We start from the raw sequence: 21,720 nt of genomic DNA on the forward strand, positions 1-21,720 counted from the left end.
ATACTTGGCTCAATCTAATTCTTAATCTTCCCCCCCACCCCTCCACTCTCTGATTTGCTCACCTTGATTATCTTTTTCTGATTTGTCCTTCTTGCTTACTGTTTTTGGTTCTCTGTATCTTAAATATTGAGTCTGTTCTGGTCTGGCTATGGTCTGAAGAAGTGGGTCTGTCCCACGAAAGCTCACCTAATAAACTATTTTGCTAGTCTTTGAAGTGCTACTTGACTGTGTTGTACAGTAATTGAGGAAGAACCTGTGATTTGAAGTTCATGGTGCACATGGTATCCCTCTCCTCTGCCTTCCCCAGAATGAAAGCCAGAAAACCCCCACCATATATAGATTAACATCCTTTCAGGTTCATTTGCATATGTTCAGCAAGTCGATTGCATAAGCAATTGATTTATTTGCCAAGAGTGGAAGCAAAACAGTGACACGTTCAGGATTTTACAGTTTCTTCTGCAGAGTTGATTAAAAATTAATATTTGGATACTAGATTTCTTTTTAAAGTCTGATAGCTTCTGAGAGGTTAACACTGCACAGGCGGACTGGAATTTCACTGAGATATGCATGCCATACTTGCATTCTCAGGAATACAGAAATAACTTAAACATCTGCTTTTGGAATTCAGTGACTGCCCTTCTTCCAGGTTGTCAGTTGAAAGAAATAGTGTTGTGGTGGTGTATGTGTAACTCTCACTCTGTCCTCGTGCAAAGGCAGCTTGTTTAAGAAATCTTTCCATTTGACGTGTTTCTCTGCTTGCCCCCAATCCATGTGATGTGTCTAGATTGTTTTAAACCTGGATTATTTCACTAGTTTTTCTTTTTCAAGAGGGTTTTTCTTATATAAATGGCTATTCTCCAGAATAGGTTTGTTTTGGATTATGAGGACTCTGTAGACAAAATGACAGAAGAAGCAAGTGTAACCCTTCTGTTTACGCCAGATGCCTGCCAGAAGGGCCGGGTTCAACTCTTGTGGGGTTTTCCTATCAAGGATACAATCAACCGGCTCGAGCCCCCACCCAGTGGCCTGGGACAATTTCACCCCCGTGCTGGGTGCCTGTAAGGCGGATTTCCACCCCCCCACCTCGCAAGCACAGAGTCTGAGACAGAAATGGCTTGTTTAATGACCGTAACCTACCCCAGGGTTACAGCGACAGATGCAGTATATCTCAGCACAGAAGAGACAAAACCCCTTTTACCCAGATACCATCCCCATATGCAGTAGAACCCAGTCTCTTGCTGGGGCTCTTGGCCCTTTTCCACACACACACAGTTACAGGGTGTACCCTCTGCGGTGCAGTCCCAAACTCAAAGCCCACAGATACATCACCAGGGCAATACTAGCTGTCCACTTGTCTGTAGCCTCCCCTTGCTGTCACCAGCCGTCTGCCAGTCGCCGTCGTCCGCCGCCGCTCCTACCGACCACCCGCCGGTTGCCGTCGTCTGCCGCCGCTCCTACCGGCCGCCCGCCGTCGTCTACCGCCGCCCCTACCAGCCGCCCACTGGTCCTGCTGTTGTCCGCCGGTCCTAACCCCACTGCTTGGGACTGCCCTAAGGCAGAACACAGTGATTTCAGCTCTGTGTGGCCTCAGCTGCCACTCTTTGATTTCAGCTTTTGGTATCTCTAGTGTGGGGTTTCACAAACACCCTGATATCCAGCTCTATCTTTTAACAGGTGGGGAGGGTTAGTCAAGCCAGGCTTAGAGCTATATGGCCAAGGCATAGGCAGGGCCAAGGCACTCAGTAAGCTGGCTCAACCAGTACCCCTCCCCTTGCTTCTCTCACAATGCTTTAAACCAGGGAGCCCTGTGTAATCAATCTCTTACACAGCTAAGGCGACTGCCCTGTCCCCCACAACAACCCAGAGCATTGGTGAGATCTCACAACTCCCACATTAAGTGTCAGCTTAAATTGTAATTTTACAACTACATGTTTACAATAGACCAAATCTCATGGCTTACTTGCTACCCATTAGGCTTTGCCTGAAAAGGTATCACACATGCACACCTTTTGCATTCTCATGCAGATGACCTCTGGGAGACTCATTCCTCCCAGCCTTCAGCAGCACTGCGTTCCTTCTGCCACATTCCCTACACAAGTGTAAAGTTTTTCTCAGGAACATCATTTTCCTGAACTGTCGACCCTTTGCCTTGGTTTTAAAGAGCACTGCTTTGAAATATATAGGAGATAGATACATGTTCACCATCATGTGTGCTGAAGTGACACAAGGCGCTCGTTAATGTAGAAAACAGGTTTGATGCTTCATTTCAACTATGTCTGACAATTAAGTGTTGCTGAAAATAGCACGTGCAATAGTTTGCAACTGAGTGTAAATACAAACATTACAGTTAATTTCCTGGAAATATGCCATGCATCGTGTGAAGTTCCTTCACGTGGGATTTGTATCTTGATTTACTGCAGCTGACAGTTTCAGTGTATGCTGTCATTTGAGTAGGTTTTATTCTATTTAGTGTCTTCACCTCCTGAGTTGTGATAGTATATAAACTGGTGGATTAATAGCCTCATTGTGAGGAAGCTGCACCCAATGCAGTTCTCTGTCATCAAATTATTTGAAATTATTATAATTATGATTATGTTTAATCAGTATGGTAAAGCGTCAGACGGGACGAAATCATGACAGAGCCTGCGGCATTTTTCCTGCACACCAGCTGGTCCTTACCTGTTTTTGAAAGGGAAACGTCATAGCTATTATCAATCCAATTATCTCTTTTTGGTGGAGAAATTTTCTTTTGAAAATGAATATCTGTTTTTGTCACTGTTTCCATTTTTTCAAGTTTGAGTGATTGGTTGAATGTAATTCTGTTTCAAGAGGGTGATTGGCAAACTTGATAATCATGTTTCCCTTGAAGCAGTGAAGTTTGTTGCTGTTTTTATGGTCCTGCCTTTTGTCATAAAATGTATAGGAATATCAGAAAGAGGTGTTTTGTTTCTGCCTAGTAACTCCAGTGCTGTAAAAAGCAGAAAATGAGGACTCTGTTAGCTGCTCACTTCCAGTCAAAAGACTCGTTAGGCTTCCATTAGGCTTAGGATTAGTTTAAAAATAAAATGGAGGAAACAGAATTTGTAGAACCAGGGCTGCCCTTGAGCATATGCAGAATATGGGGCTGCCTTGGGCACCACTAAATTTGGGGTACCTGGTGCTACATGCTGTGTCTGCCTAGGGCCACCAACAGCAAGGTGCCTCCGGTACCACCTGAACCCCATTTGTGCCAGTTGCCTTTTCATCCGCTTCACCTCAGTGGGGTCAGGAGCAGGGCCGTGTCTCTGGGAGGCAGGGACGACTTGGTGCCTCAGGCAGGTGTAGGGCTGGTGGCGGAATCCCAGGTGGCAGCCAGGGTCCCAAACACAGGTCCACCTGGCCTGTGGGTGGTGGCAGAGCCCCCCTGATACGACAGCCGGAACCCTTGTTATGGGGTTGGCAGCAGCTGGTAAACCATGTAAAATGTGGGGGTGATGCTGCTCTCTCCTACCCCCGGTTCCTTCACCTGTGACTCCTTGCCCTCTTGCAGCCCTGAGAGAGGCCCCACCCCATAGAATGGCCACTTCTCCATCCCTCCCACCTCCACATAACCCACCATAAACCATAAGAATGGCCTAATGCAGGGGTTGGCAACCTGTGGCTCTGGAGCTGCATGTGGCTCTGAAAGGAGTCACTTGCTGCTCTGGATGACTTCTCTTGTGGCTCTCTACACTGGGGCCGCTGAAGTAATGAAACTAACTTGAATTAGTTTAATGGCCAGCAGGGTGGCGGGAGGGATCTGGCCATTAAACCAATTAAATTTAGTTCCATTATTTCAGGGGAGCAGGTCAGGGAGCCACCCAGGCTTCACGTGGGGAAAATGGAGCAGGAGAGCTGGGGGAAGGGTGGCTGCACAGCCCTGATGAGAAGGAGGAAGAGGCAGGGGGAGGCCTCCTGGGAGCCGAGTGCAGCTTCATGGCTCCTTCTCCCTGGCAGCTGGCACCCCCCAAGCTCCTCCTTGCTCTGCAGCCACAGCCCCTTCCTCCTGTTTCCGTTGTCTGCAGTGAAATCTCAGCTCCTCCAGTACCCGGCTCAGCTCTCCCAGGACCCATCCCAGCTCACTCCCTGGTGAGTCCAATGCTGGTGCCACTGGGTGAGGAGCAGATGGGAAAGTTGCAGGCACTTTCTGGCCTGAGAAGTTGGGGGAGGAGGATGTGTGCGTCAGGGAGAGAGCAGTGGGGGGGGGGCGGGGGGCAAGTAAGATCTGGGTTCAGTGGGCAGATTGAGGCAGGTTTATCCTTGGGGTGTTTGGTGGGAAGGTGAGGGGCTGGGCACCACTAAATTTAGGCCTGGGGATGAGGGGCAGGTTTGAGGGTAAGAGGGGTTAAGCCTGGGGATGAGGGGTAGGTTTTGTGGGCCAATGGAGGATAGAGCCTGGGAATGGGGTGGGGGCATGGAGGGTTGATGTGAACATTTCTCCCTCTTGCTAAAGAGCCTGTCCCCAGGAGCAGCATTTTTCTTGTCCTCATTTGTTCTCCATTCCAGGGACGAAAGTAACTTAAACTTTCTACAGATCATTGTGTGTGGGCTGCCCTTAAAACAGGGCTTACAAAAAGTACCGTATTGATGTTGTTTATTAAGGGCTGTCTTGTAGTCACATGTATTGTGGCTCTTGAAGTATTGATTTTGTAACTGAATTTGGGGGAGGAAAAAAAAAGCTGTTCTTGCCATTTGGTTGCAGACTCTTGGCCAAGTATATGAGTCCCTTTCCCCCCAGAAAAGCATATTGATTCTACCTCATTCATGAATATTTAGGGAGAAGAGATTATCGCCTATCCTGTACATCTTTGAATTGAAGTATCGGAGAGGTAGCCATGTTTGTCTGTGTCTTCGAGAAAAACAAGAAGCCCTGTGGCCCCTTACAGACTAACAGATATTTTGGAACAAAAAGCAGTCAAGTAGAACTTTTAAAGGCTAGCAAAATAGTTTATTAGATGAGCTTTCGTGGGACAGACCCGCTTCTTCAGATCATAGCCAGACCAGAACAGACTCAATATTTAAGGCACAGGGAACCAAAAACAGTAAGCAAGGAGGACAAATCAGAAAAAGATAATCAAGGTGAGCAAATCAGAGAGTGGAGGGGTCGGGGTGAGGTCAAGAATTAGATTAAGCCAAGTATGCAGACAAGCCCCTCTAGTGACTCAGAAAGTTCCCATCCCAGTTTAAACCATGTGTGAATGTGCTGAATTTGAATATAAAAGCCAGCTCAGCTGCTTCCCTTTGAAGAACGGTGCGAAAATTCTTTTTCAGTAACACACATACCTTTAGGTCATTAATAGCATGCCCCATTCCACTAAAATGCTGACTAACAGGTTTGTGGATCTGGAGTGTTTTGATGTCTGTTTTGTGCCCATTAACCCTTTGTCTAAGCACACGTGACTAGATCCATTGTTTGCAGTCAAGCTCTTCAATACAGTCGCATTTGCTCTGATCCAACTGACAGAGACCAAAAACTACAAGATCTTTACCAAATATTCATAAACCTGAATTACCCACCAGGAGAAGTAAAAAAAACAAATTGACAGGGCCAGATGAATACCCAGAGACCAGCTACTCCAAGATTGGCCCAAAAAAGTCAAGAACAGAACACCACTGGTCATCACCTACAGCCCCCAACTCAGACCACTGCAACGAATTATTAAAGACCTACAACCTATCCTTAATCAGGATGCCACACTCCAGAAGGCCCTGGGTGACGTGCCTGTTCTCTCCTACAGACAACCTCATGAGGATCCTTACTAACAGCCACAGCCTATACCCCAGGAATATACCTTTCCCTGCAACAAAGCCCGCTGCCAGCTTTGTCCACATATCTTCTCTGGAAATACCATCACTGGACCTAACCAGGTTACTCACAGAATCACGGGCACTTTCTCATGCTCCTCTACTAACATCATACATGCCACCATGTGCCAACAATGCCCAGATGCTTTGTATATTGGACAGACTTAACTCCCTTAGACAAGGGGTTAATGGGCACAAAACAGACATCAAAACACTCCAGATCCACAAACCAGTTAGTCAATATTTTAATGGAATGGGGCATTCTATTAATGACCTAAACGTGTGTGTTACTGAAAGAATTTTTGCACCGTTCTTCAAAGGGAAGCAGCCGAGCTGGCTTTTATGTTCAAATTCGGCACATTAACACATGGTTTAAACTGGGACAGGAACTTTGAGTCACTATAGGGGCTTGTTTGCATACTTGGCTTAATCTAATTCTTGACCTCACCCCGACCCCTCCACTCTCTGATTTACTCACCTTGATTATCTTTTTCTGATTTGTCCTCCTTGCTTACTGTTTTTGGTTCTCTGTGTCTTAAATATTGAATCTGTTCTGGTCTGGCTATGGTCTGAAGAAGTGGGTCTGTCCCATGAAAGCTCACCTAATAAACTATTTTGCTAGTCTTTAAAGTGCTACTTGACTGCTTTTTGTTTTGATAGTGTATAGACTAGCGCGGCTTCCTCTTTGTTACTAGATATTTTGGAGCATAAGCTTTCATGGGCAAAGACCCGCTTCATCAGATGCATGACTCATCTGATGAAGCGGGTCTTTGCCCACGAAAGCTTATGCTCCAAAAGATCTGTTAGCCTGTAAGGTGCCACAGAACTTCTTGTTTTTTCTGAATTGAAGGTTATCTTGTCATTTTGCTGTAGTTGGACAGATAGGCCACTACATCTGTTCTGAACAGCATAGTAACTAAGACCACGGGGCAGAACTTCCCGTCCTCTTTCTCATCAAAATATCCATGAAATGTCAGATGCTAAGGGCAAAAGTATTGAAGATTTTGGATTAGATACATGATCCATGTCTGCATAAGGGCTACTCTATGTTATGGTTGTTCTGGGCTGCAAAGCCTAGCTGCAGTTACTCTCCATCCAAGACCTAGTGCAAGCCAATGCTGTTCTTGGGGAATTTTTCCTGGGTCTGTAACGACTCCTCCATGTGCACCGGACACCGCCAGAACTGCAGCCAGAATTTGACCTTTCTTTATCTCTTACATGCAAGTTTCCCTGTGTGGAAAAACACTGGCCTGAATCAAAGCCCGTACTGAAGCCTGTGGGAGTCTTTTCATTGACTTCAGTGATCTTTGGCTCAGGCCCACTGTGCATTAGGGGACTGCCTGTTCTAGTCTACAACATGGTTGAGTAGCTCTCTAATTTTGTGACTTCATACATGACCAGCTCTGATTCTGACAGCTCTTTTAACTTCTTGTTAATAAAAAGTTGGCTTTTCAATCAAAGAAATCTTGTGAGCAGCAACAGCAGCTTTTCAGAAACTGCAGGGCTTTCCCTTCGCTATACCATCTTCAAAAGGCTGCAAGCAGAGTCAGTTAGTCTTGTTGAAATTTACACTATCTTTTTTGTGTTAGTTCTTTTTTCTAGTTTGCATTCTAGTCCAGTACATTTGGGAGAAATTAGTTTACTATTTGGGAGGTTGAAGTCACTTGACCTCCTGCTTTGTCCCTCACAATGCGCCTGACGAGTTCATAAAAAAAACCTGCAGAATTCCACTCCCTTCTCTATATTACTGCTGGATTGAAGTAGTTTTAGGAGGATGTAGGTATTGTATTTGATAACAGAACCACGTCCAAAGTGTACAGAGGAAGAAGCCACAATGGCTAGGTATACACTGCATTCCTCTTTCGAAAGAGAAATGCAAATAGGGGAAATTGAAAATGCAAATGAGACTTATTTACATATCTCATGCTTCATTTGCATAATCTCTTTTTGGAAGAGATTCTTTTGAAAGAAAAAAAGCAGTGTAGATGGGGTCTCTTTCGATAAATAAACTCCATTTTTGAAAGAACCCTTATTTCTAGACGTAACCTATGAGGCTAAAGAAAGACTTGAGTTGACTGTGGGTCAGGCATATGATCATTTGGCATTAGTATTCACACATTGACCATGGTTCTGTCACTGTGTTATATATCATGGAGCAACAGAAATATACAGAGAAAAAATTAAAAAAATCCATGCCAGTGTGAGTTGAACCACACTCTCTGCTCTGTCTCTATTTATTTATTTCTTCTCTTCTTCATTAATTTACTTATTTCTTCTCTTCTCCAATAGCAGTCTCCTTTTTTGGTCTTTATTTCTGTTGTTTGTATTTTCTGTTCTTTATATTTTTGTGGCCTTTTTTTCCCTCCAATATTTAGTTCTGTCCTGAAGTTAGCCGTGTTATAGAAGCATGAAATATTTAATCTTGCAATATACACTTCTTCCTGAAAACCAGCGTAACCACCACTACCCTGCTGAAAAAGGAAAACCTCAAATCCTAAAAATCCAGCTATCACAAAGAAGGAAACAAATGTTTGTTTTGTCATTCCTGTGCATGATGCAAAAGTGACTTTACAGTTATGGGACAAATTTCCAGAAGCATTATAACTAGCACAAGTTGTTAACTACGGGAAGCTCCTATATAAGTACAGCACAACCCACATTATCTGACACCCAGTTATTCAACATTCTGTTTATCTGACACCATTGTGAGGCACTTGAAGGAGGGGAGAATGATTGGGAATAGTCAGCATGGATTCATGAAGGGCGGGTCATGCCTGACCAATCTGATTAGTTTCTACGATGAGATAACTGGCTGTGTGGATAGGGGAAAAACAATGGATGTGATTTATCTTGACTTTGGCAAAGCTTGTGATATGGTCTCCCACAGCGTTCTTGTCGGCAAGTTAAAGGAATGTGGATTGGATAAATGGATGGTAAGATGGATAGAAAGCTGGCTAGAAGGTTGGGCCCAGAGGATAGTGATCAATGGTTCGATGTCAGGATGGCGGTCAGTTTCTAGTGGAGCGCCCCAAGGTTCAGTTCTGAGTCCTGTTCTGTGTAACTTGTTTATCAATGTCCTGGATGAGGGGTTGGATTGCACCCTCAGCAAGTTTGCGGATGACGCTAAGCTCGGGGGAGAGGTAGATACACTGGAGGGTAAGGACAGGGTCCAGACTGACTCAGACAAATTGGAAGACTGGGCTGCAAGAAATCTGATGAGGTTCAATAAGGACAAGTGCAGAGTCCTTCACTTGGGCTGGAAGAATCCCGAGCATTGTTACAAGCTGGGGTCCGTCTGGCTCAGTATTAGTTTTGCAGAAAAGGACGAGAAGTTGGACATGAGTCAACAGTGTGCCATTGTAGCCAAGAAAGCTAATGGCATATTAGGTTGCATCAAGAGAAGCGTTGCCAGTAGATCCAGAGAAGTGATTATTCCTCTTTATACGGCTATGGTGAGGCCACATCTGGAGTACTGTGTCCAGTTCTGGGCCCCCAATTATAGGAAGGATGGTGGATACGCTGGAGAGGGTCCAGCAGAGGGCGACCAAAATAATTAGGGGGCTGGAGCATATGACTTATGAAGAAAGGTTGAGGGAATTGGGACTGTTTAGTCTGCAGAAGAGAAGACTGACGGGGGACTTGATAACAGCCTTCAGCTTACTGAAGGGAGGCTGTAAAGAGGCTGGAGAGAGGCTGTTCACAGTGGTCATGGATGGCACAACACGGAACAATGGTCTCAAGTTGTGGTTGGAAAGGTCCAGGTTGAACATTAGGAAAAACTTTTTCACTAGGAGGGTGGTGAAGCATTAGAATGGTCTACCCAGGGAAGTAGTGGAGTCTCCATCCCTGCAGGTGTTTGTCTCACCTCGACAAAGCCCTGGCGTAGCTGATCTGATAGGTTTGGTCCTGCTTAGAGTAGGGGGCTGGACTCAATGGCATTTTTAGGTCTCTTCCAGCTCTATTGTTCTATGATTCTGTGATAAATAGGGATTGGATAATTGCTCCTCCAATCCTGTGGGGGGTGGGAGGGGGAACCAGCCCTGGGGAGCCAACAGCGGGTAGCCAGCTCAGGGAGCCAGCCCTGAGCAGCAGGCAGCCAACAGCCAGCCCCATGGCAACCCTACCTGGGCAGCTGACAGCCAACCCTGCAGCAGGCCAGCCTGTGTAGTTGGCAGCAACTTGCGTCATCCTGCCCTGTTATCTGACTTTTCGTGTTATCCAACCATCCATCAGTCCCATTCACGTTGGATAATCAGGGTTTTACTGTATGTCCAGCTAGCTAATAAGTCATTGATGGGATCACATTCCCTCAGTTGTCTCTACATTCATTCCCGCTTCTTTCCTCCCCTCTTCAGTACTTTTTCTTTGTCTTTTTATGCCTTTTTGTCTGTTTGCTTTTTTAAACTCTTCCCCAGGCTGATTAGGTATTCAGAAAAGCAATGTCCCTAGGTTTAGGGAGGTTAAGGTTGATATGTGCCAGCATAAATGTTCATTAAAATTAAAGGCCTCTTTAAATTAATGTCTCAGATAAACAGTTTATTGTGCTGAAATTTCCTGGAGCTCTTTTAATACTACTTCTTAATTTTTTAAATTTTTTTTAAAGGAAAAAAAAATTTAAAAACTGAATACAGGCTGAACCAATAAGGTTTTATAGAAATAAATATATACAGATTAGCAGTTAGATATATATCCCTGCTATAAAATGCCACAGAATCAGTAATTTTGGGGGGGGGGGGGGCAGCGGGGGTGAGAGTTACCAGTCTCTATTCCATGAGGAACTTCAGCTGTCATACTGCTTCTTTCACGATTACTCATTTTTTCCTCTCAACATCTCCTTCATTGTGGCTGCTTAGTGGTATCCATGGGTTGGTGGGGGGGAGGTGTTCATATTGATAAGCAGTATTTTAAAAAACAAAAAAATTAAAAGGAGCTGCTACTCAGCTGGCTCCCTGCCCACCCTCCCAGTTGGTACCGGCACAGAAACAGCACTGTTGGTAAGTACAGTAAACCCTTGACTCAAGGGACCTCAATTTAATGGACTTTGGAAATAACAGACGCTGTCTGACCCCCTCTCCCCCCAAATAAATGGCATCGACTCACCAAAGCGGCCACCGCCAGGGCCGCTGCAGTGGCTGCGGCCATTGGGGCCGGAAGAGCCGCTGGGCTGGAGGAGCTGCAAAGGCCAGAGGAGCCGCCATTGGAAGTGCCACATGCTCTCCCACCAGGTGCCTCCAGTCCTGCAGATTTGGATTTAATGGACTTCTGGCGTTAACAGACACCCATTCCTCCCTATTAGTCCATTTAAATCAAGGGTTTACTGTATGCACAGAATTGAGTGGGTGAGAGGACGGTGCAGTCTCTGTGCTCGTTTCATCACTAGTCTCTCTTCTAGCAGGCATGTCAGTTGCAGTCATATTTTATGCTATTGACATTTGTCTACATCTGTCCATTGGCTTCCCTAATGAACAGTATTTCTTAGTAAATAAGGTTAATATTTATTTAAAACTGAAAAACATATAAATAGCTGTGAGGATTCCTCCAGATTGACTAGATCATTGTTTATTTTCGCATTAGGGCTATGTCTACACTGCAGGCTTTTTCAGTTTTACTTATATCTGTGTTCTAATGTCTAAATAAGTAATGTTGGAAAATTTGCGTTCATGCAGCAACAGGATTGCAAAAGCAGCCTTCACGTGAGCTGCTGATAGCTGTGTTTTTTGTCCACATGTTTCTTTTTGGCCTTAAAAATGTTTGCATGTGAGGGGGGAATAACATGTCCGCAAAAGTCATTTGCAGAGCTGAGGTAGTTACTTTGAGGGGAAAAGCCACCTTATCTTGAATTTTCCTTCTTGGCGGTGCGAACGCTTTGGGAGGTTTTTGGAAAAAAGGTTTCTTTCCCAAAAAAAAAAAATCCCCCAGTGTAGACAATCCCTAGAACTGCTTTGCTTTTCTCTTGTGGTTCTCTCACCCTAGCATGATTATCGGAAGAAGATGCTTATTAGGTCTCTGGAAACTGCATTTTTGGGATAACATCTCCCTGCTGCCATGGTAAGACATGAAATAAGAAAGTGATAAGTAATACAGGATTGTCAACCATTAAAACAACAGCTGAAATATCAGATCAGTGAAATATGCATAGATTGTGTTAGTGTAATTTTTAGTGGTGTAATTAAACACAGCATAGATCATCTTTGGCAGGGTTAAAACATTAATCAAGTGCTATAGCTGATACAGTTCTTCAGTTTGAGATCTGATTATCTCGCAGTGATGGTATGCTGATTACAAAACAGGTGGTTCAGATACAGGTAAGTTGTTTGCAAAATACAACCTTACCTTAAAATACAAAAATGAAATTCAACGAACGCCTTTTTCCATTTTGTAATCCAGGCATTAACGTTATCGGGAAAAGCAGTTATACGTGACCTTTTTGTACATCACTGCAGAAAGATAGGAGACCATTACTTCTAATTTACTGTGTTAATTGACATGGAAAACAATTACACTTTATTCCACTGCATAGGTTGAGCAATAAATACTGTGAGGTGCAAAACCATGTGTAAACTGATTTGCTTAATTTGGTTGGATCCTGCACATGCTTCGGGCTTTCCCGTCATATGTTTCATGGATTTTTTTTTTTTTAAATTTTTGCTTTGCTTTGTTTTTTGGTGCGCTACCTGATGTTGCAGAGCTAATCATCTCACAGGCTATTCAGTATGAGTGTTGAAAGCCTCTCCCGGAGCGTGATTGAGGTGATGTTCTTTGCTGCTGTTCTCATGCTTTTTTATTTTTTTTATAATGTTTCAGCTCATCCACCATATACCATGTGCTTTAGAGTGAAATTCTACCCACATGAACCCTTGAAGATTAAAGAAGAGCTCACCAGGTATTTTTTTCTGTCTGTGCATTTAATGTAAATCTTTACCAAGTTGAGAAATCATGCATTTAATTTGCAGGATTCGTTTCCCTTGGTTCACAGCAAATGGTGATATCACACATGCTGTGTTAAACCTTTACCCTGCTGCTAACATTAATTTAACATAGATCTCTTTCTTTCACTGTTCCAAGCACTCTTTGGGAGCTCAACATAAATGGTAACAGTGTGTGGGTTCCAATGGAATGCACCATAGATTGAGGCAGTGGTTAGAAGAGGGGATTTGGAATTCAGATTTAATCTTGGCTCTGTTGCTGACTAGCAGCATGGACTTGGGTAAATATGCTCTGTGCCTCAAATTCCTCACCTTAAAATGAGGATAGTACTACTGTTCCAGTGATGATTAATTGAGTAATTAGTCTCAGAGGGGTAGCTTTAGTCTGTAGCCTCACAAAAAAAACAAGTAGTTCTGTAGCACCTTAAAGACTGCTTGGGTCTTACCCATGGAAGCTCATTACCTAATAAACAAATTTGTTAGTCTTTAAGGTGCTGCAGAATTGCTTGTTTTAATTCAGTAATGACCTGAATGGTTCAAATTGTAAGTATGAGTAGTCCCACTGAATTTACTCACCTATGCTCATTTTCATGACTGGGGACAATGTTTGTAAAGGACTTGGAGACACTTTCCTCAGAAAGGTACTATAGAATTGTTGCCTACTTCTATTGTTGTTACTGATTTGATTACTCGTCCAGTTGAGAAGCATACGTTCACTCCACAGCTGGTGCAGAGGTGAAGGGCTGTTACTGGTCTGAACGGCAGCAGAACAGTTGTGTTCAGTGGAGGGGTAGTGGTGGGGAATGGAAGAAAGGGTTGCTGTCTGTGGTTTTTAAGTAGTCCTCACTCATTTATTATGTATGTTCTGTTGCTATGGTTATTTTCAAACAATATATTGGAAAAAAATTCAGGCTGCTAATGGCTCTGTTGACTTCTGCACCATTTTTGTTTTCCAGGAGCGCGTCATAGCTGGGAGTGCAATGAAATAAGTCGTGTTGTGGAAAAATCTTAAAGCGCTTTGGTAACAGTGTCCGCAATCCAGCAGAGACTATAGTAGTAGCTTGCATTCTGCTAAATGCTATGTTTTCTAGATATGTATGGTATTTAGAGAACTGACATATTATGTGGTCTTCAAATTACAATTGTTTTCTGCTGGTAAAATATTAGAACAAAGTGGCTTACTGAATAGGGGACAGGCCTGTGAGTTAGGTTATTTGGAATAATCATTAGTATATTTTCTTGGACAAATCTCTGTCTCTGTGTAAACGTGTTGTAACCCTGAGCTACCCAACTAATTGGATTATCTTTGTAAGCTATTCTGAGGCCATAGGATAAAAACTTTTGTATGAGGACAAAGTAGCTGTGTAAATTACTACACAAAATGCATTTGTTTAACATATCTTGTAGATATAAAATATCTATGGTATGTAAGTAATACCACTCAGTTTATTTGGCTATTTATAAAATTTCTGATTTGATCCAAGTCTTATTTCTTCTCTTGATGTTGCTTTTTTTTTTGAAGGGACTATGCACTGTACAGAGCCCAGAAAGACAATCAGGATATCATAGTGGTAGGGATTTTGGATTAATTTAAAAAAAATTGTCATTTTAAACTCGTTTTTCTGTCTAAACTGTTTTTGCTAGCTATAAATTGAAAGAAACTAAAAGCAAGAGAGTGGGTTTTTTTTTGCCCACAAAAGCTTATGCTCCAATAAATGTGTTGGTCTATTAGGTGTCACAGGACTCATTGTTTTTGCAGTTACGGACTAACGGGGACCCTCTCTGATACTGTTCTGTGTGCAAGTTGGGCTCTGCCAAGTTCAGTGGCCCCTAGTGGCAGCTAGCAGAACTGCAGCCCATTTCTTTGCGGGGTAGGGGGAAGGCAATCCTGTGCACACAAAGTCAAGAGTTTGTGTCTTCCTGAAGATCAATTTTCACACTAGTTTGGAAAGAGAGGCTGCTGAACTCTTTTTTTATATTCAAATTTGACACATTAACACGTGGTTTGAATGGGATGCAAATGTTCTGGGTCATTATAGGGGCTCTTTTGCATACTTGGCATAATCTAATTCTTGACTTTCCTCCCTCACGCCCCTCTACTCTGATTTGCTCACCTTGATGATTTTTTTTTCTGATTTGTCAACCTTGATTACTATTTTTGATTCTCTGTGCCTTAAATATTGAGTCTGTTCTGGTCTGGCTATGGTCTGAAGAAGTGGGTTTGTCCCATGAAAGCTCATCACCTAATAAATTATTTTGTTAGTCTTTAAAGTGCTACTTGACTGCTTTTTTGTTTTGATAGTATATAGACTAGCACGGCTTTCTCTCTGTTACTAACCAGTAATTTCTGCGTTGCACGATGGTGCAGAATTCCCCGAGGCAGGGGACTGCTGACAGCTTCCATGGGCTGTCAGGTGAGGGGTGTGTGTGGGTCCAGCTCTTCACCCTTGAAAGGGGAGTGGCTGGGACAGCCAGCCCTCAGCACTGTCCAGGAGTGGGGTCCTAGGCCCCTTCATCCCTCAGAGATGCGCATGGCACTCTGGCAGCAACATAAAGGGCCTGGGGCTCTGGTCGCCACCTCAGTAACAACAGCCGCAGCTAGAAGCCTCAGGCCTCTTTGATTTGCATCCTCAGAGCTGGACTCCTTTGCCACCCCCTGTTAGGGGGCCTTCTCCCAAAAGTAGAATTAGCTGCAGGAGCAAAACCAGGAGGCAGTGTATGAGATTAAATGTAGGAGTTAATACCCCCTCTGTATCTGAACTAAATTAAGTGAATTCATTTTCTTACACCAAAATGCCCATGGATTAAAAAGATGTAAAAGGTGTCTGTATTTAGCACTGTGCAAGCAGCTGTTTCCTCTTGAGCCTGTCTCCCTTTTCATAGAAACTACCCCCCCCCACCCCCCCCGAATCCCTTTCCATGCTGGTGAACTACATATCTTGCTGTGGATGTTTTCAGATACTTTACTGGAAAATAAATGAAGGCCGTTCTGTCACTTTGACCTTTGCACCAGCTGTACTCTACAGGAGTGGGCCTCTCTCCTGAAAAGCAGTGGAATCAGCTGAACCATAATGATAGTACATTGCATTCCTGATAGCATCTGGTGCTCTTTACTTAACTTGTTCTCACACATATCCAGGTGAGGTAAATGCATCTTGCTTTTATATATGCACATGCACAGTTGGCCTCACACTGTTTAAAGATGGAAACAGAGACAAAGCAAAGTGGAATAGCTTACTCAAGAATAAAATTGGGTCTCTCTCAATTGTCTGAGGAAGTGGAGGCCATTCCCAGCCCTCTTACTTGCAGTCCCTCCTCAGCCCTTTGCTTTTGCTAGGTCTGGGGTCAGGCAGAGGGCTTTTCCCACTCCCTGAAAGGAGTTCTGGATAGGGGGAAGCAATGCAAGCCACTCTGCATCCCAACTGCACCCTGACCTTGTTTCCAGGCACAAGTGTCAGACAGGTGGAACAAGCCTACACCCTGAACCAGTGCACTGGTAGGAGCATTAGATAGGAAAGCAGGCCAGGGCATGGGGACATTTGATTTATCTGGGGGCCTCCATTTGGCTAGGGCCTTGGGCATGGGACCCATTGCTAATCTGCAACTGTTGGAGTGCGCAAGCTGCCGTTCTCTCTGAGCATTACTCTTCATACTCAGCTTTGTACACCCTTACACTGTGTATGCAAAGGTATTTACTGGATAACATCTCTTGCATTGTTTGGTACACAAGGCTAAATTTGACACATGCTCCCACTCTTGAAATGTATGCGGTGCCTTACAGTACGTGGCAGTTTTTACAGAGCTTTGTAGAAATAATTTTAATGGAATATTCTTCAGAGGCGGTCTGATCTCCCTTGCTTTTCAGTGCCAATGTTTGCTTAAAAAAAAAAAAAGTCAGATGGCCGACTTTTCTTGCTTATTAAAAAGAGCAAGAGCAGCGATAACGGTTGTAGAATTTAAATAGGAGTTAAAAGGCCTGATGGGTGACACCAACAGTGAAGCTGATGCGTCTCTTGTTAGATGCCCACTTAAATAGTGATCGCATTGATAAAAGATCTACCAATATGTGCTGATGCCCCTGAGTGGACCTCTCCAATAGGCTGACCAAGTCCAGAGTGCTGTGCTCAATAGGTACCTCAATAATAGGCAAGGGTACTAGTGGGGTCCTTAGGTGCGGCCGAGGCTCATTGAGTTGACATTCAGGGCAGGAGGTGCAGTATCGCCAGACCTCCATGTATACGCCTGGCCAGTAGAACATCCATATGACCCAGTCCAGGGTTTTGTCAACCGCCAAGTGCTCCCCAAACAAATGAGTGTGGGATAGGTCTAAAACTGCTCTCCAGTGTCTTTAGGGCACCAGGAATTGCTCCACCAGTGGCATCTGGTCGATGTAAGAGATCCCCCGTAAGCACATAGTAAGGTCTAGGGCCCTTAGGCCTCTCTTCTACCGGGACCTCATTTATCTTGATTGCTTCCATTCGTATGTTGTGATATATTGGTTCATTGGCCTGGTCCTGCCCACAGTTCTCAAGCAAGGTCCTCTTTTGTTCAAGCCCAGATACGTCTTCCCCTGCTTCCATCCCCAGGAGCCCTGAAGCACTGGGCCTGCCTCCTGGGCTGCTCCCCTGTTGGCTCTTTCAGCTCCACATCCTGTCAAGGCTGGCCTTAGATTCTGGGCCAGGATATGAGTTCCTAACTTTTTTGCTGCCCTCCTTTCTTGCCTCTGAGGCTCAGGGGGCTTTCCTCACCCCAAGAACAGGTCCTGGTCAAATGCCCAGGAGGCTGGGAGGGGGCTCTCTCCTTTTGCATTATCCGTGGGGAGCAGGTCACTAAACCCCTGGAAGTCCCTCCCTATGACAAATGGATAGAGGAGTCAAGGGACCAACCCTGCAGTTACCTTCCTGACATTCCCTTGGACCTCTGTCTGTACCAGAACAGCAGGGGGGTAATTGACAACCCTATGCACACAGGTAATCTCTGTGCGCTTAAAAGGGGACAACTGGTCCTGCCCTATCAGAGTCTCAGAGATAAGCATGACTGCACTGCCTGCATCTACCAGGCCCATGGTCTCCTCGTTCTTCATTTTGATTGGTCAGGTCTGTCAGTGCGGAGCTGTTGTAATGGCTATGGGGTTGATCAGGACATAGGGATCTCCGAAATCCTAGAGCTCACATTGCATGGGCTCCTCTAAATTTGGGCACTGAGCTAAAATGTGTCCTAGCTCCCTATACCTGGCTGAGGGTCTCCCCTTGCCCCACGGGCCATTGGCCTTGGCACCCTGTCCTTCCTTCTCTTGGACCCCAACTTCTTGTATGGCCTCCGGCTGTTCTTCCAACTCCTTTCTCCCATACCCAGTCTGGTCCAAGGTTTCGAGTAACCAGCTCCTTGGGGCAGGCCACCTATTCTGTCGTGCCTCATCCCCCGAAGGGCCACAAGAGGCCTTCAGTGTCCAGCTTTCTCTCCATGAGGGCCACTGTATCATTGGAGGAGGAGGGGTCATTTTGGCTGACCTAGCCTCACAGGTCAGATGGTCGTCCCCTCGTATACCTGTCCAAGAAGATGGTCCCCACCATTTCCTGTGGGCTGTGAGTTTTGGGCTGCAGCCACTTTTGGGTCAGAGGTGGGTCAGGTCAAACAGCTGGGACTGTGGGGCTCTGTCTTCTCGGTACCTCCAGTCGTGGAATCTTTGGGCTCAGAGAGCAGCAATCACCCCCTGAACTTGCAACTGTCTTGGCCTTCAGTTGGGAGTAGTCAGTAGCAGCTTCTTCAGACATATCGAAATAGTACTTTCTTGGCCTCTCTGCATAGGAAAGGGGCCAAAATGCTGGCCCACTAAGCTTGGGGCCAGCCTTCTTGTGGAGCTGTCCTTTCAAATGCCAGGAGGTATGCCTTCACATCATCTTCCCCCATTATCTTTTGTAAATACCCACTGGCCTTCAGTGGCCGTGCTCCATCTTGGCCATGCACTGAGTGGTCAGGGCCTTCAGGGTGGCTCGGTCCTGGGCTGCTTGGCTCATCAACAGCTGGTTGGTCACTTGCAGTCGGGCTGATTCTTGCTGGGTCCGGGTAGCCTCCTGCTGGGACATCGTGGCCTGCACCAGTGCCTTCACTACATCATCTTGTCTATGTGGGCTTCAGAAAACCTATTACTCTTCAGAAGGCACTTCAGTAAAAATTACATTTTAAAGACCTTCCTCATGTTAGGGCCAATAACACGTAACTTCAATGAAACAGAAGGAAATAGATACATACCAGCTGTTAACAATACTTATTTTGTGTTTATATATAACTTTTGTCTTTTCAGGAGTTTTCAAACATTTGCTCTGTTTTTGTATAGGATGGGTGTAAGCTAAATTAAGAACACTGGTAACAGAGTGTTAGCTGTGTTTAGTATGGATTCTAACGAAACAAAACAGCAGTCATATAGCACTTTAAAGACTGAAGAGTAACCACGTCTTCCGTGTATTTGATTTGTCAGTTTTTATTGCCTTTTTTGGACCACTCTACTATGTAATTGAGTCTGGACTGGACATGCTATAGATCTGAAGAAGTGAGCTTGTGTCACGGAAGCTTATCACCTAATAAATTATTTTGTTAGTCTTTGAAGTGCTACATGACTGATGTTTTGTCTTCCTACATGGAAAACAAAAAACAAAACAAAAAAAAAAACCAACCACCCAGCCAAACCAAATAAACAAATCAACAAAACAGCAACAAGCAGACAAAAGGCTCCCAGTTTCTCCTGCATCTTCTTATGTTTGAGAATCATGGTAATGGCTTAATTAGATGCCAAAAAGATTTCAGTTAATATTAGTTCTAATATTGCAGTTTGGCTTATAGTAATAAAATAGGGATACACTAGAACCTTGTTTTTATAAACACCAGTTTTTTCAACCAGCCAGTTCTATTAACCACATTTTCTGACTTGAAAGAAAAATCACATAAGCAATCAGAGCAAGTTGACAGCTCTTCATATTTCAGTGCCTTCTATGTGTTGCATTTGCAGTGGTTTAAAGGACATGGAGAAAGTGATGCAGTTCACCATACTGCAACTTGTGCACCATTCCTGTTGTAATTTTGAACTATTCAATTTTATAAGCTCCTTGATACCCATTACTAGTACTACTTAACCCTTGTACTCCGAGTGGAGCGTAGGTCATCTGCAAGTCTCCTCCACTTCACTCTGTCCCAGGACAAAACTTTTAGCTGGCTCCAGGAGTACTCCAGTTGTTGTCCTTCAGTCTCAGTAGACCACTTCCATGTTGTCTGAGGTTTTCCTCTTTTGCGTTTTGCTTGCAGGTTCCATTTGAGAGCTTGATGGACTATGCTGGATGATGGTTTTCTGAGAGTGTGGCCTAGCCATCCCCACCTTCTTCGCTTGGTTTCAATATCATTTGGTTCTTGTCCCACTCTGTTCCAAAGCTCCTCATTTGTGACAAAGTTTTGTGATTTGATGTGAAGGATGTACCTCAGGCATCTGTTTACGAGTGTCTGTGGCTTGTAATTTGAAGACTTTTTAGTACACCAGGTTTCTCATGCATGCAAGAGTACTCTGATCACATTTGTGTTGAAGAGCTGCAGTTATGTCTTTGCAGATATTATTTATGAACTCCATATGGGATGAAGAGTCTTGAATGCCGCTGTTGCTTTCCCTATCCTGGCACTGATATCCTTGTCTCTTCCTCTGTCTCTTCCCATAATACTTGCCAAGTATGTGAACTGCTCCACATCTTCCAGATGATAGTGGTGGTGTTGGGCTGGTTGATCCTCATTGTCTTGGTCTTTCCCTTCTTAATGCCGAGTCCAGTCATTGCAGCAGTTCCACCCCCCCCATGCTTTCATGTCTGTGTGAAAGGAGGGTGACATCATCAGCAAAATCAGTGTTCTCTAGCTGTTTGAAAAGTGTCCACTGAATGCCTTGTGGATGGGCATCTGTTGTCCTGCTCATAATCCAGTCCATTGTGAACGAGAACAGGAAAGGAGACAATAGGCAGCCTTGTCACGCTCCTGAGAGTATGCTGAAAGGAGTCTGTTGTGACACTGTTGTGAACAACTTGGCATTTTGAGAAGTCATACACTGAATGAATCAAGTTAATAATTTTGGATGGGATCCACGGTGTTGCAGCAGTTCCCACAAAGAGTTTTATCAGTGCTGTCGAAGGCTTTTTCAGAATCTGTGAAGGTTATGTACAGGGGGCAGTCTCACTCAAGTGGAGTGTTACGTGATCATTTCACAGTTGCTATTTGGTCAGTACAAGATCTCTCGCTTCAGAAGCCGGCCTGTTTTTCTCTGAGCTGTCTGTCAAGTCCTGTCCTCATTCTCTCCAAGAGAATCCTATTGAACGCTTTTCCTGGAATCCCCTCCAGTTCTTGCATTCCTTCAGGTTGCCTTTCTTTGGAAGCTTGAGAAGATAGCAGTGTTTCCAGTCTTGTGGGATCTCCTCAGTGTCCCAGATTTTCCCAAATAGATTATACATCATGTTGACTGATGTCTCACTACCTGCCTTGATTGCTTTTGCAGGGAAGTTGTCTGGACCAGGTTATTTTCCGCTTTTCTGATTTCTTCTTTTGTAGGTCTGCTGCTGTTAATTTGCAAAGGTGTATTTGCAGGTGGTAACTCTGGAGGTTCCATGTGGGCAGGGCAGTTCAGTAGCTCTTCAAAGTGTTCCTTCCATCTATTGAGCTGCTCACTTGGGTTCATTAGCACACACACCTCTTTATCCTGTACTGGCTGATCCACTGTACTCCATGACCCAGCTTGCTTCTGGGTGTTAGAGAGCTCTTTCAAATTTTTCTGTCCTGCACCTGGTTTAGCTTGTTGTGCAAGGTCTTCCACAAAGAAGTTCTTGTCCTGTTCTACAGCCTTTTAAATTTCTTTGTAGGCTTTTGAATACAGTCTCTGAGCTTCCACTTTGGCTGCTCTTGTTTTGCTGTTGTTGACTGCTGCTTTTGTGTCCTTTCATTCCTTTGC

The 21,720-nt window shown here is 44.4% G+C and overlaps 2 protein-coding genes across 8 annotated transcripts in view; both read left to right on the forward strand.

Moving 5' to 3' along the window:
- FRMD3 (FERM domain containing 3) overlaps nucleotides 1-21,720 on the forward strand; it is a 249,462-nt gene that overhangs the window by 125,151 nt on the left and 102,591 nt on the right. For all 7 annotated transcript variants that reach the window (XM_074995192.1, XM_074995193.1, XM_074995194.1 and 4 more), the window contains one exon: nucleotides 12,628-12,706. In XM_074995192.1, coding sequence (XP_074851293.1) covers nucleotides 12,628-12,706 — 79 coding nt within the window. The remainder of the gene's footprint in view (nucleotides 1-12,627; nucleotides 12,707-21,720) is intronic.
- Nucleotides 1,433-21,720, forward strand: part of TMED7 (transmembrane p24 trafficking protein 7) — a 304,389-nt gene continuing 284,101 nt past the window's right edge. The window contains exon 1 of the mRNA XM_074995200.1: nucleotides 1,433-1,438. The gene's annotated coding sequence lies outside the window, so the exon portion shown is untranslated. The remainder of the gene's footprint in view (nucleotides 1,439-21,720) is intronic.

This window comes from Carettochelys insculpta, chromosome 5 (genome assembly GCF_033958435.1).
Source record: "Carettochelys insculpta isolate YL-2023 chromosome 5, ASM3395843v1, whole genome shotgun sequence".
NCBI lineage: Eukaryota > Metazoa > Chordata > Testudines > Carettochelyidae > Carettochelys > Carettochelys insculpta.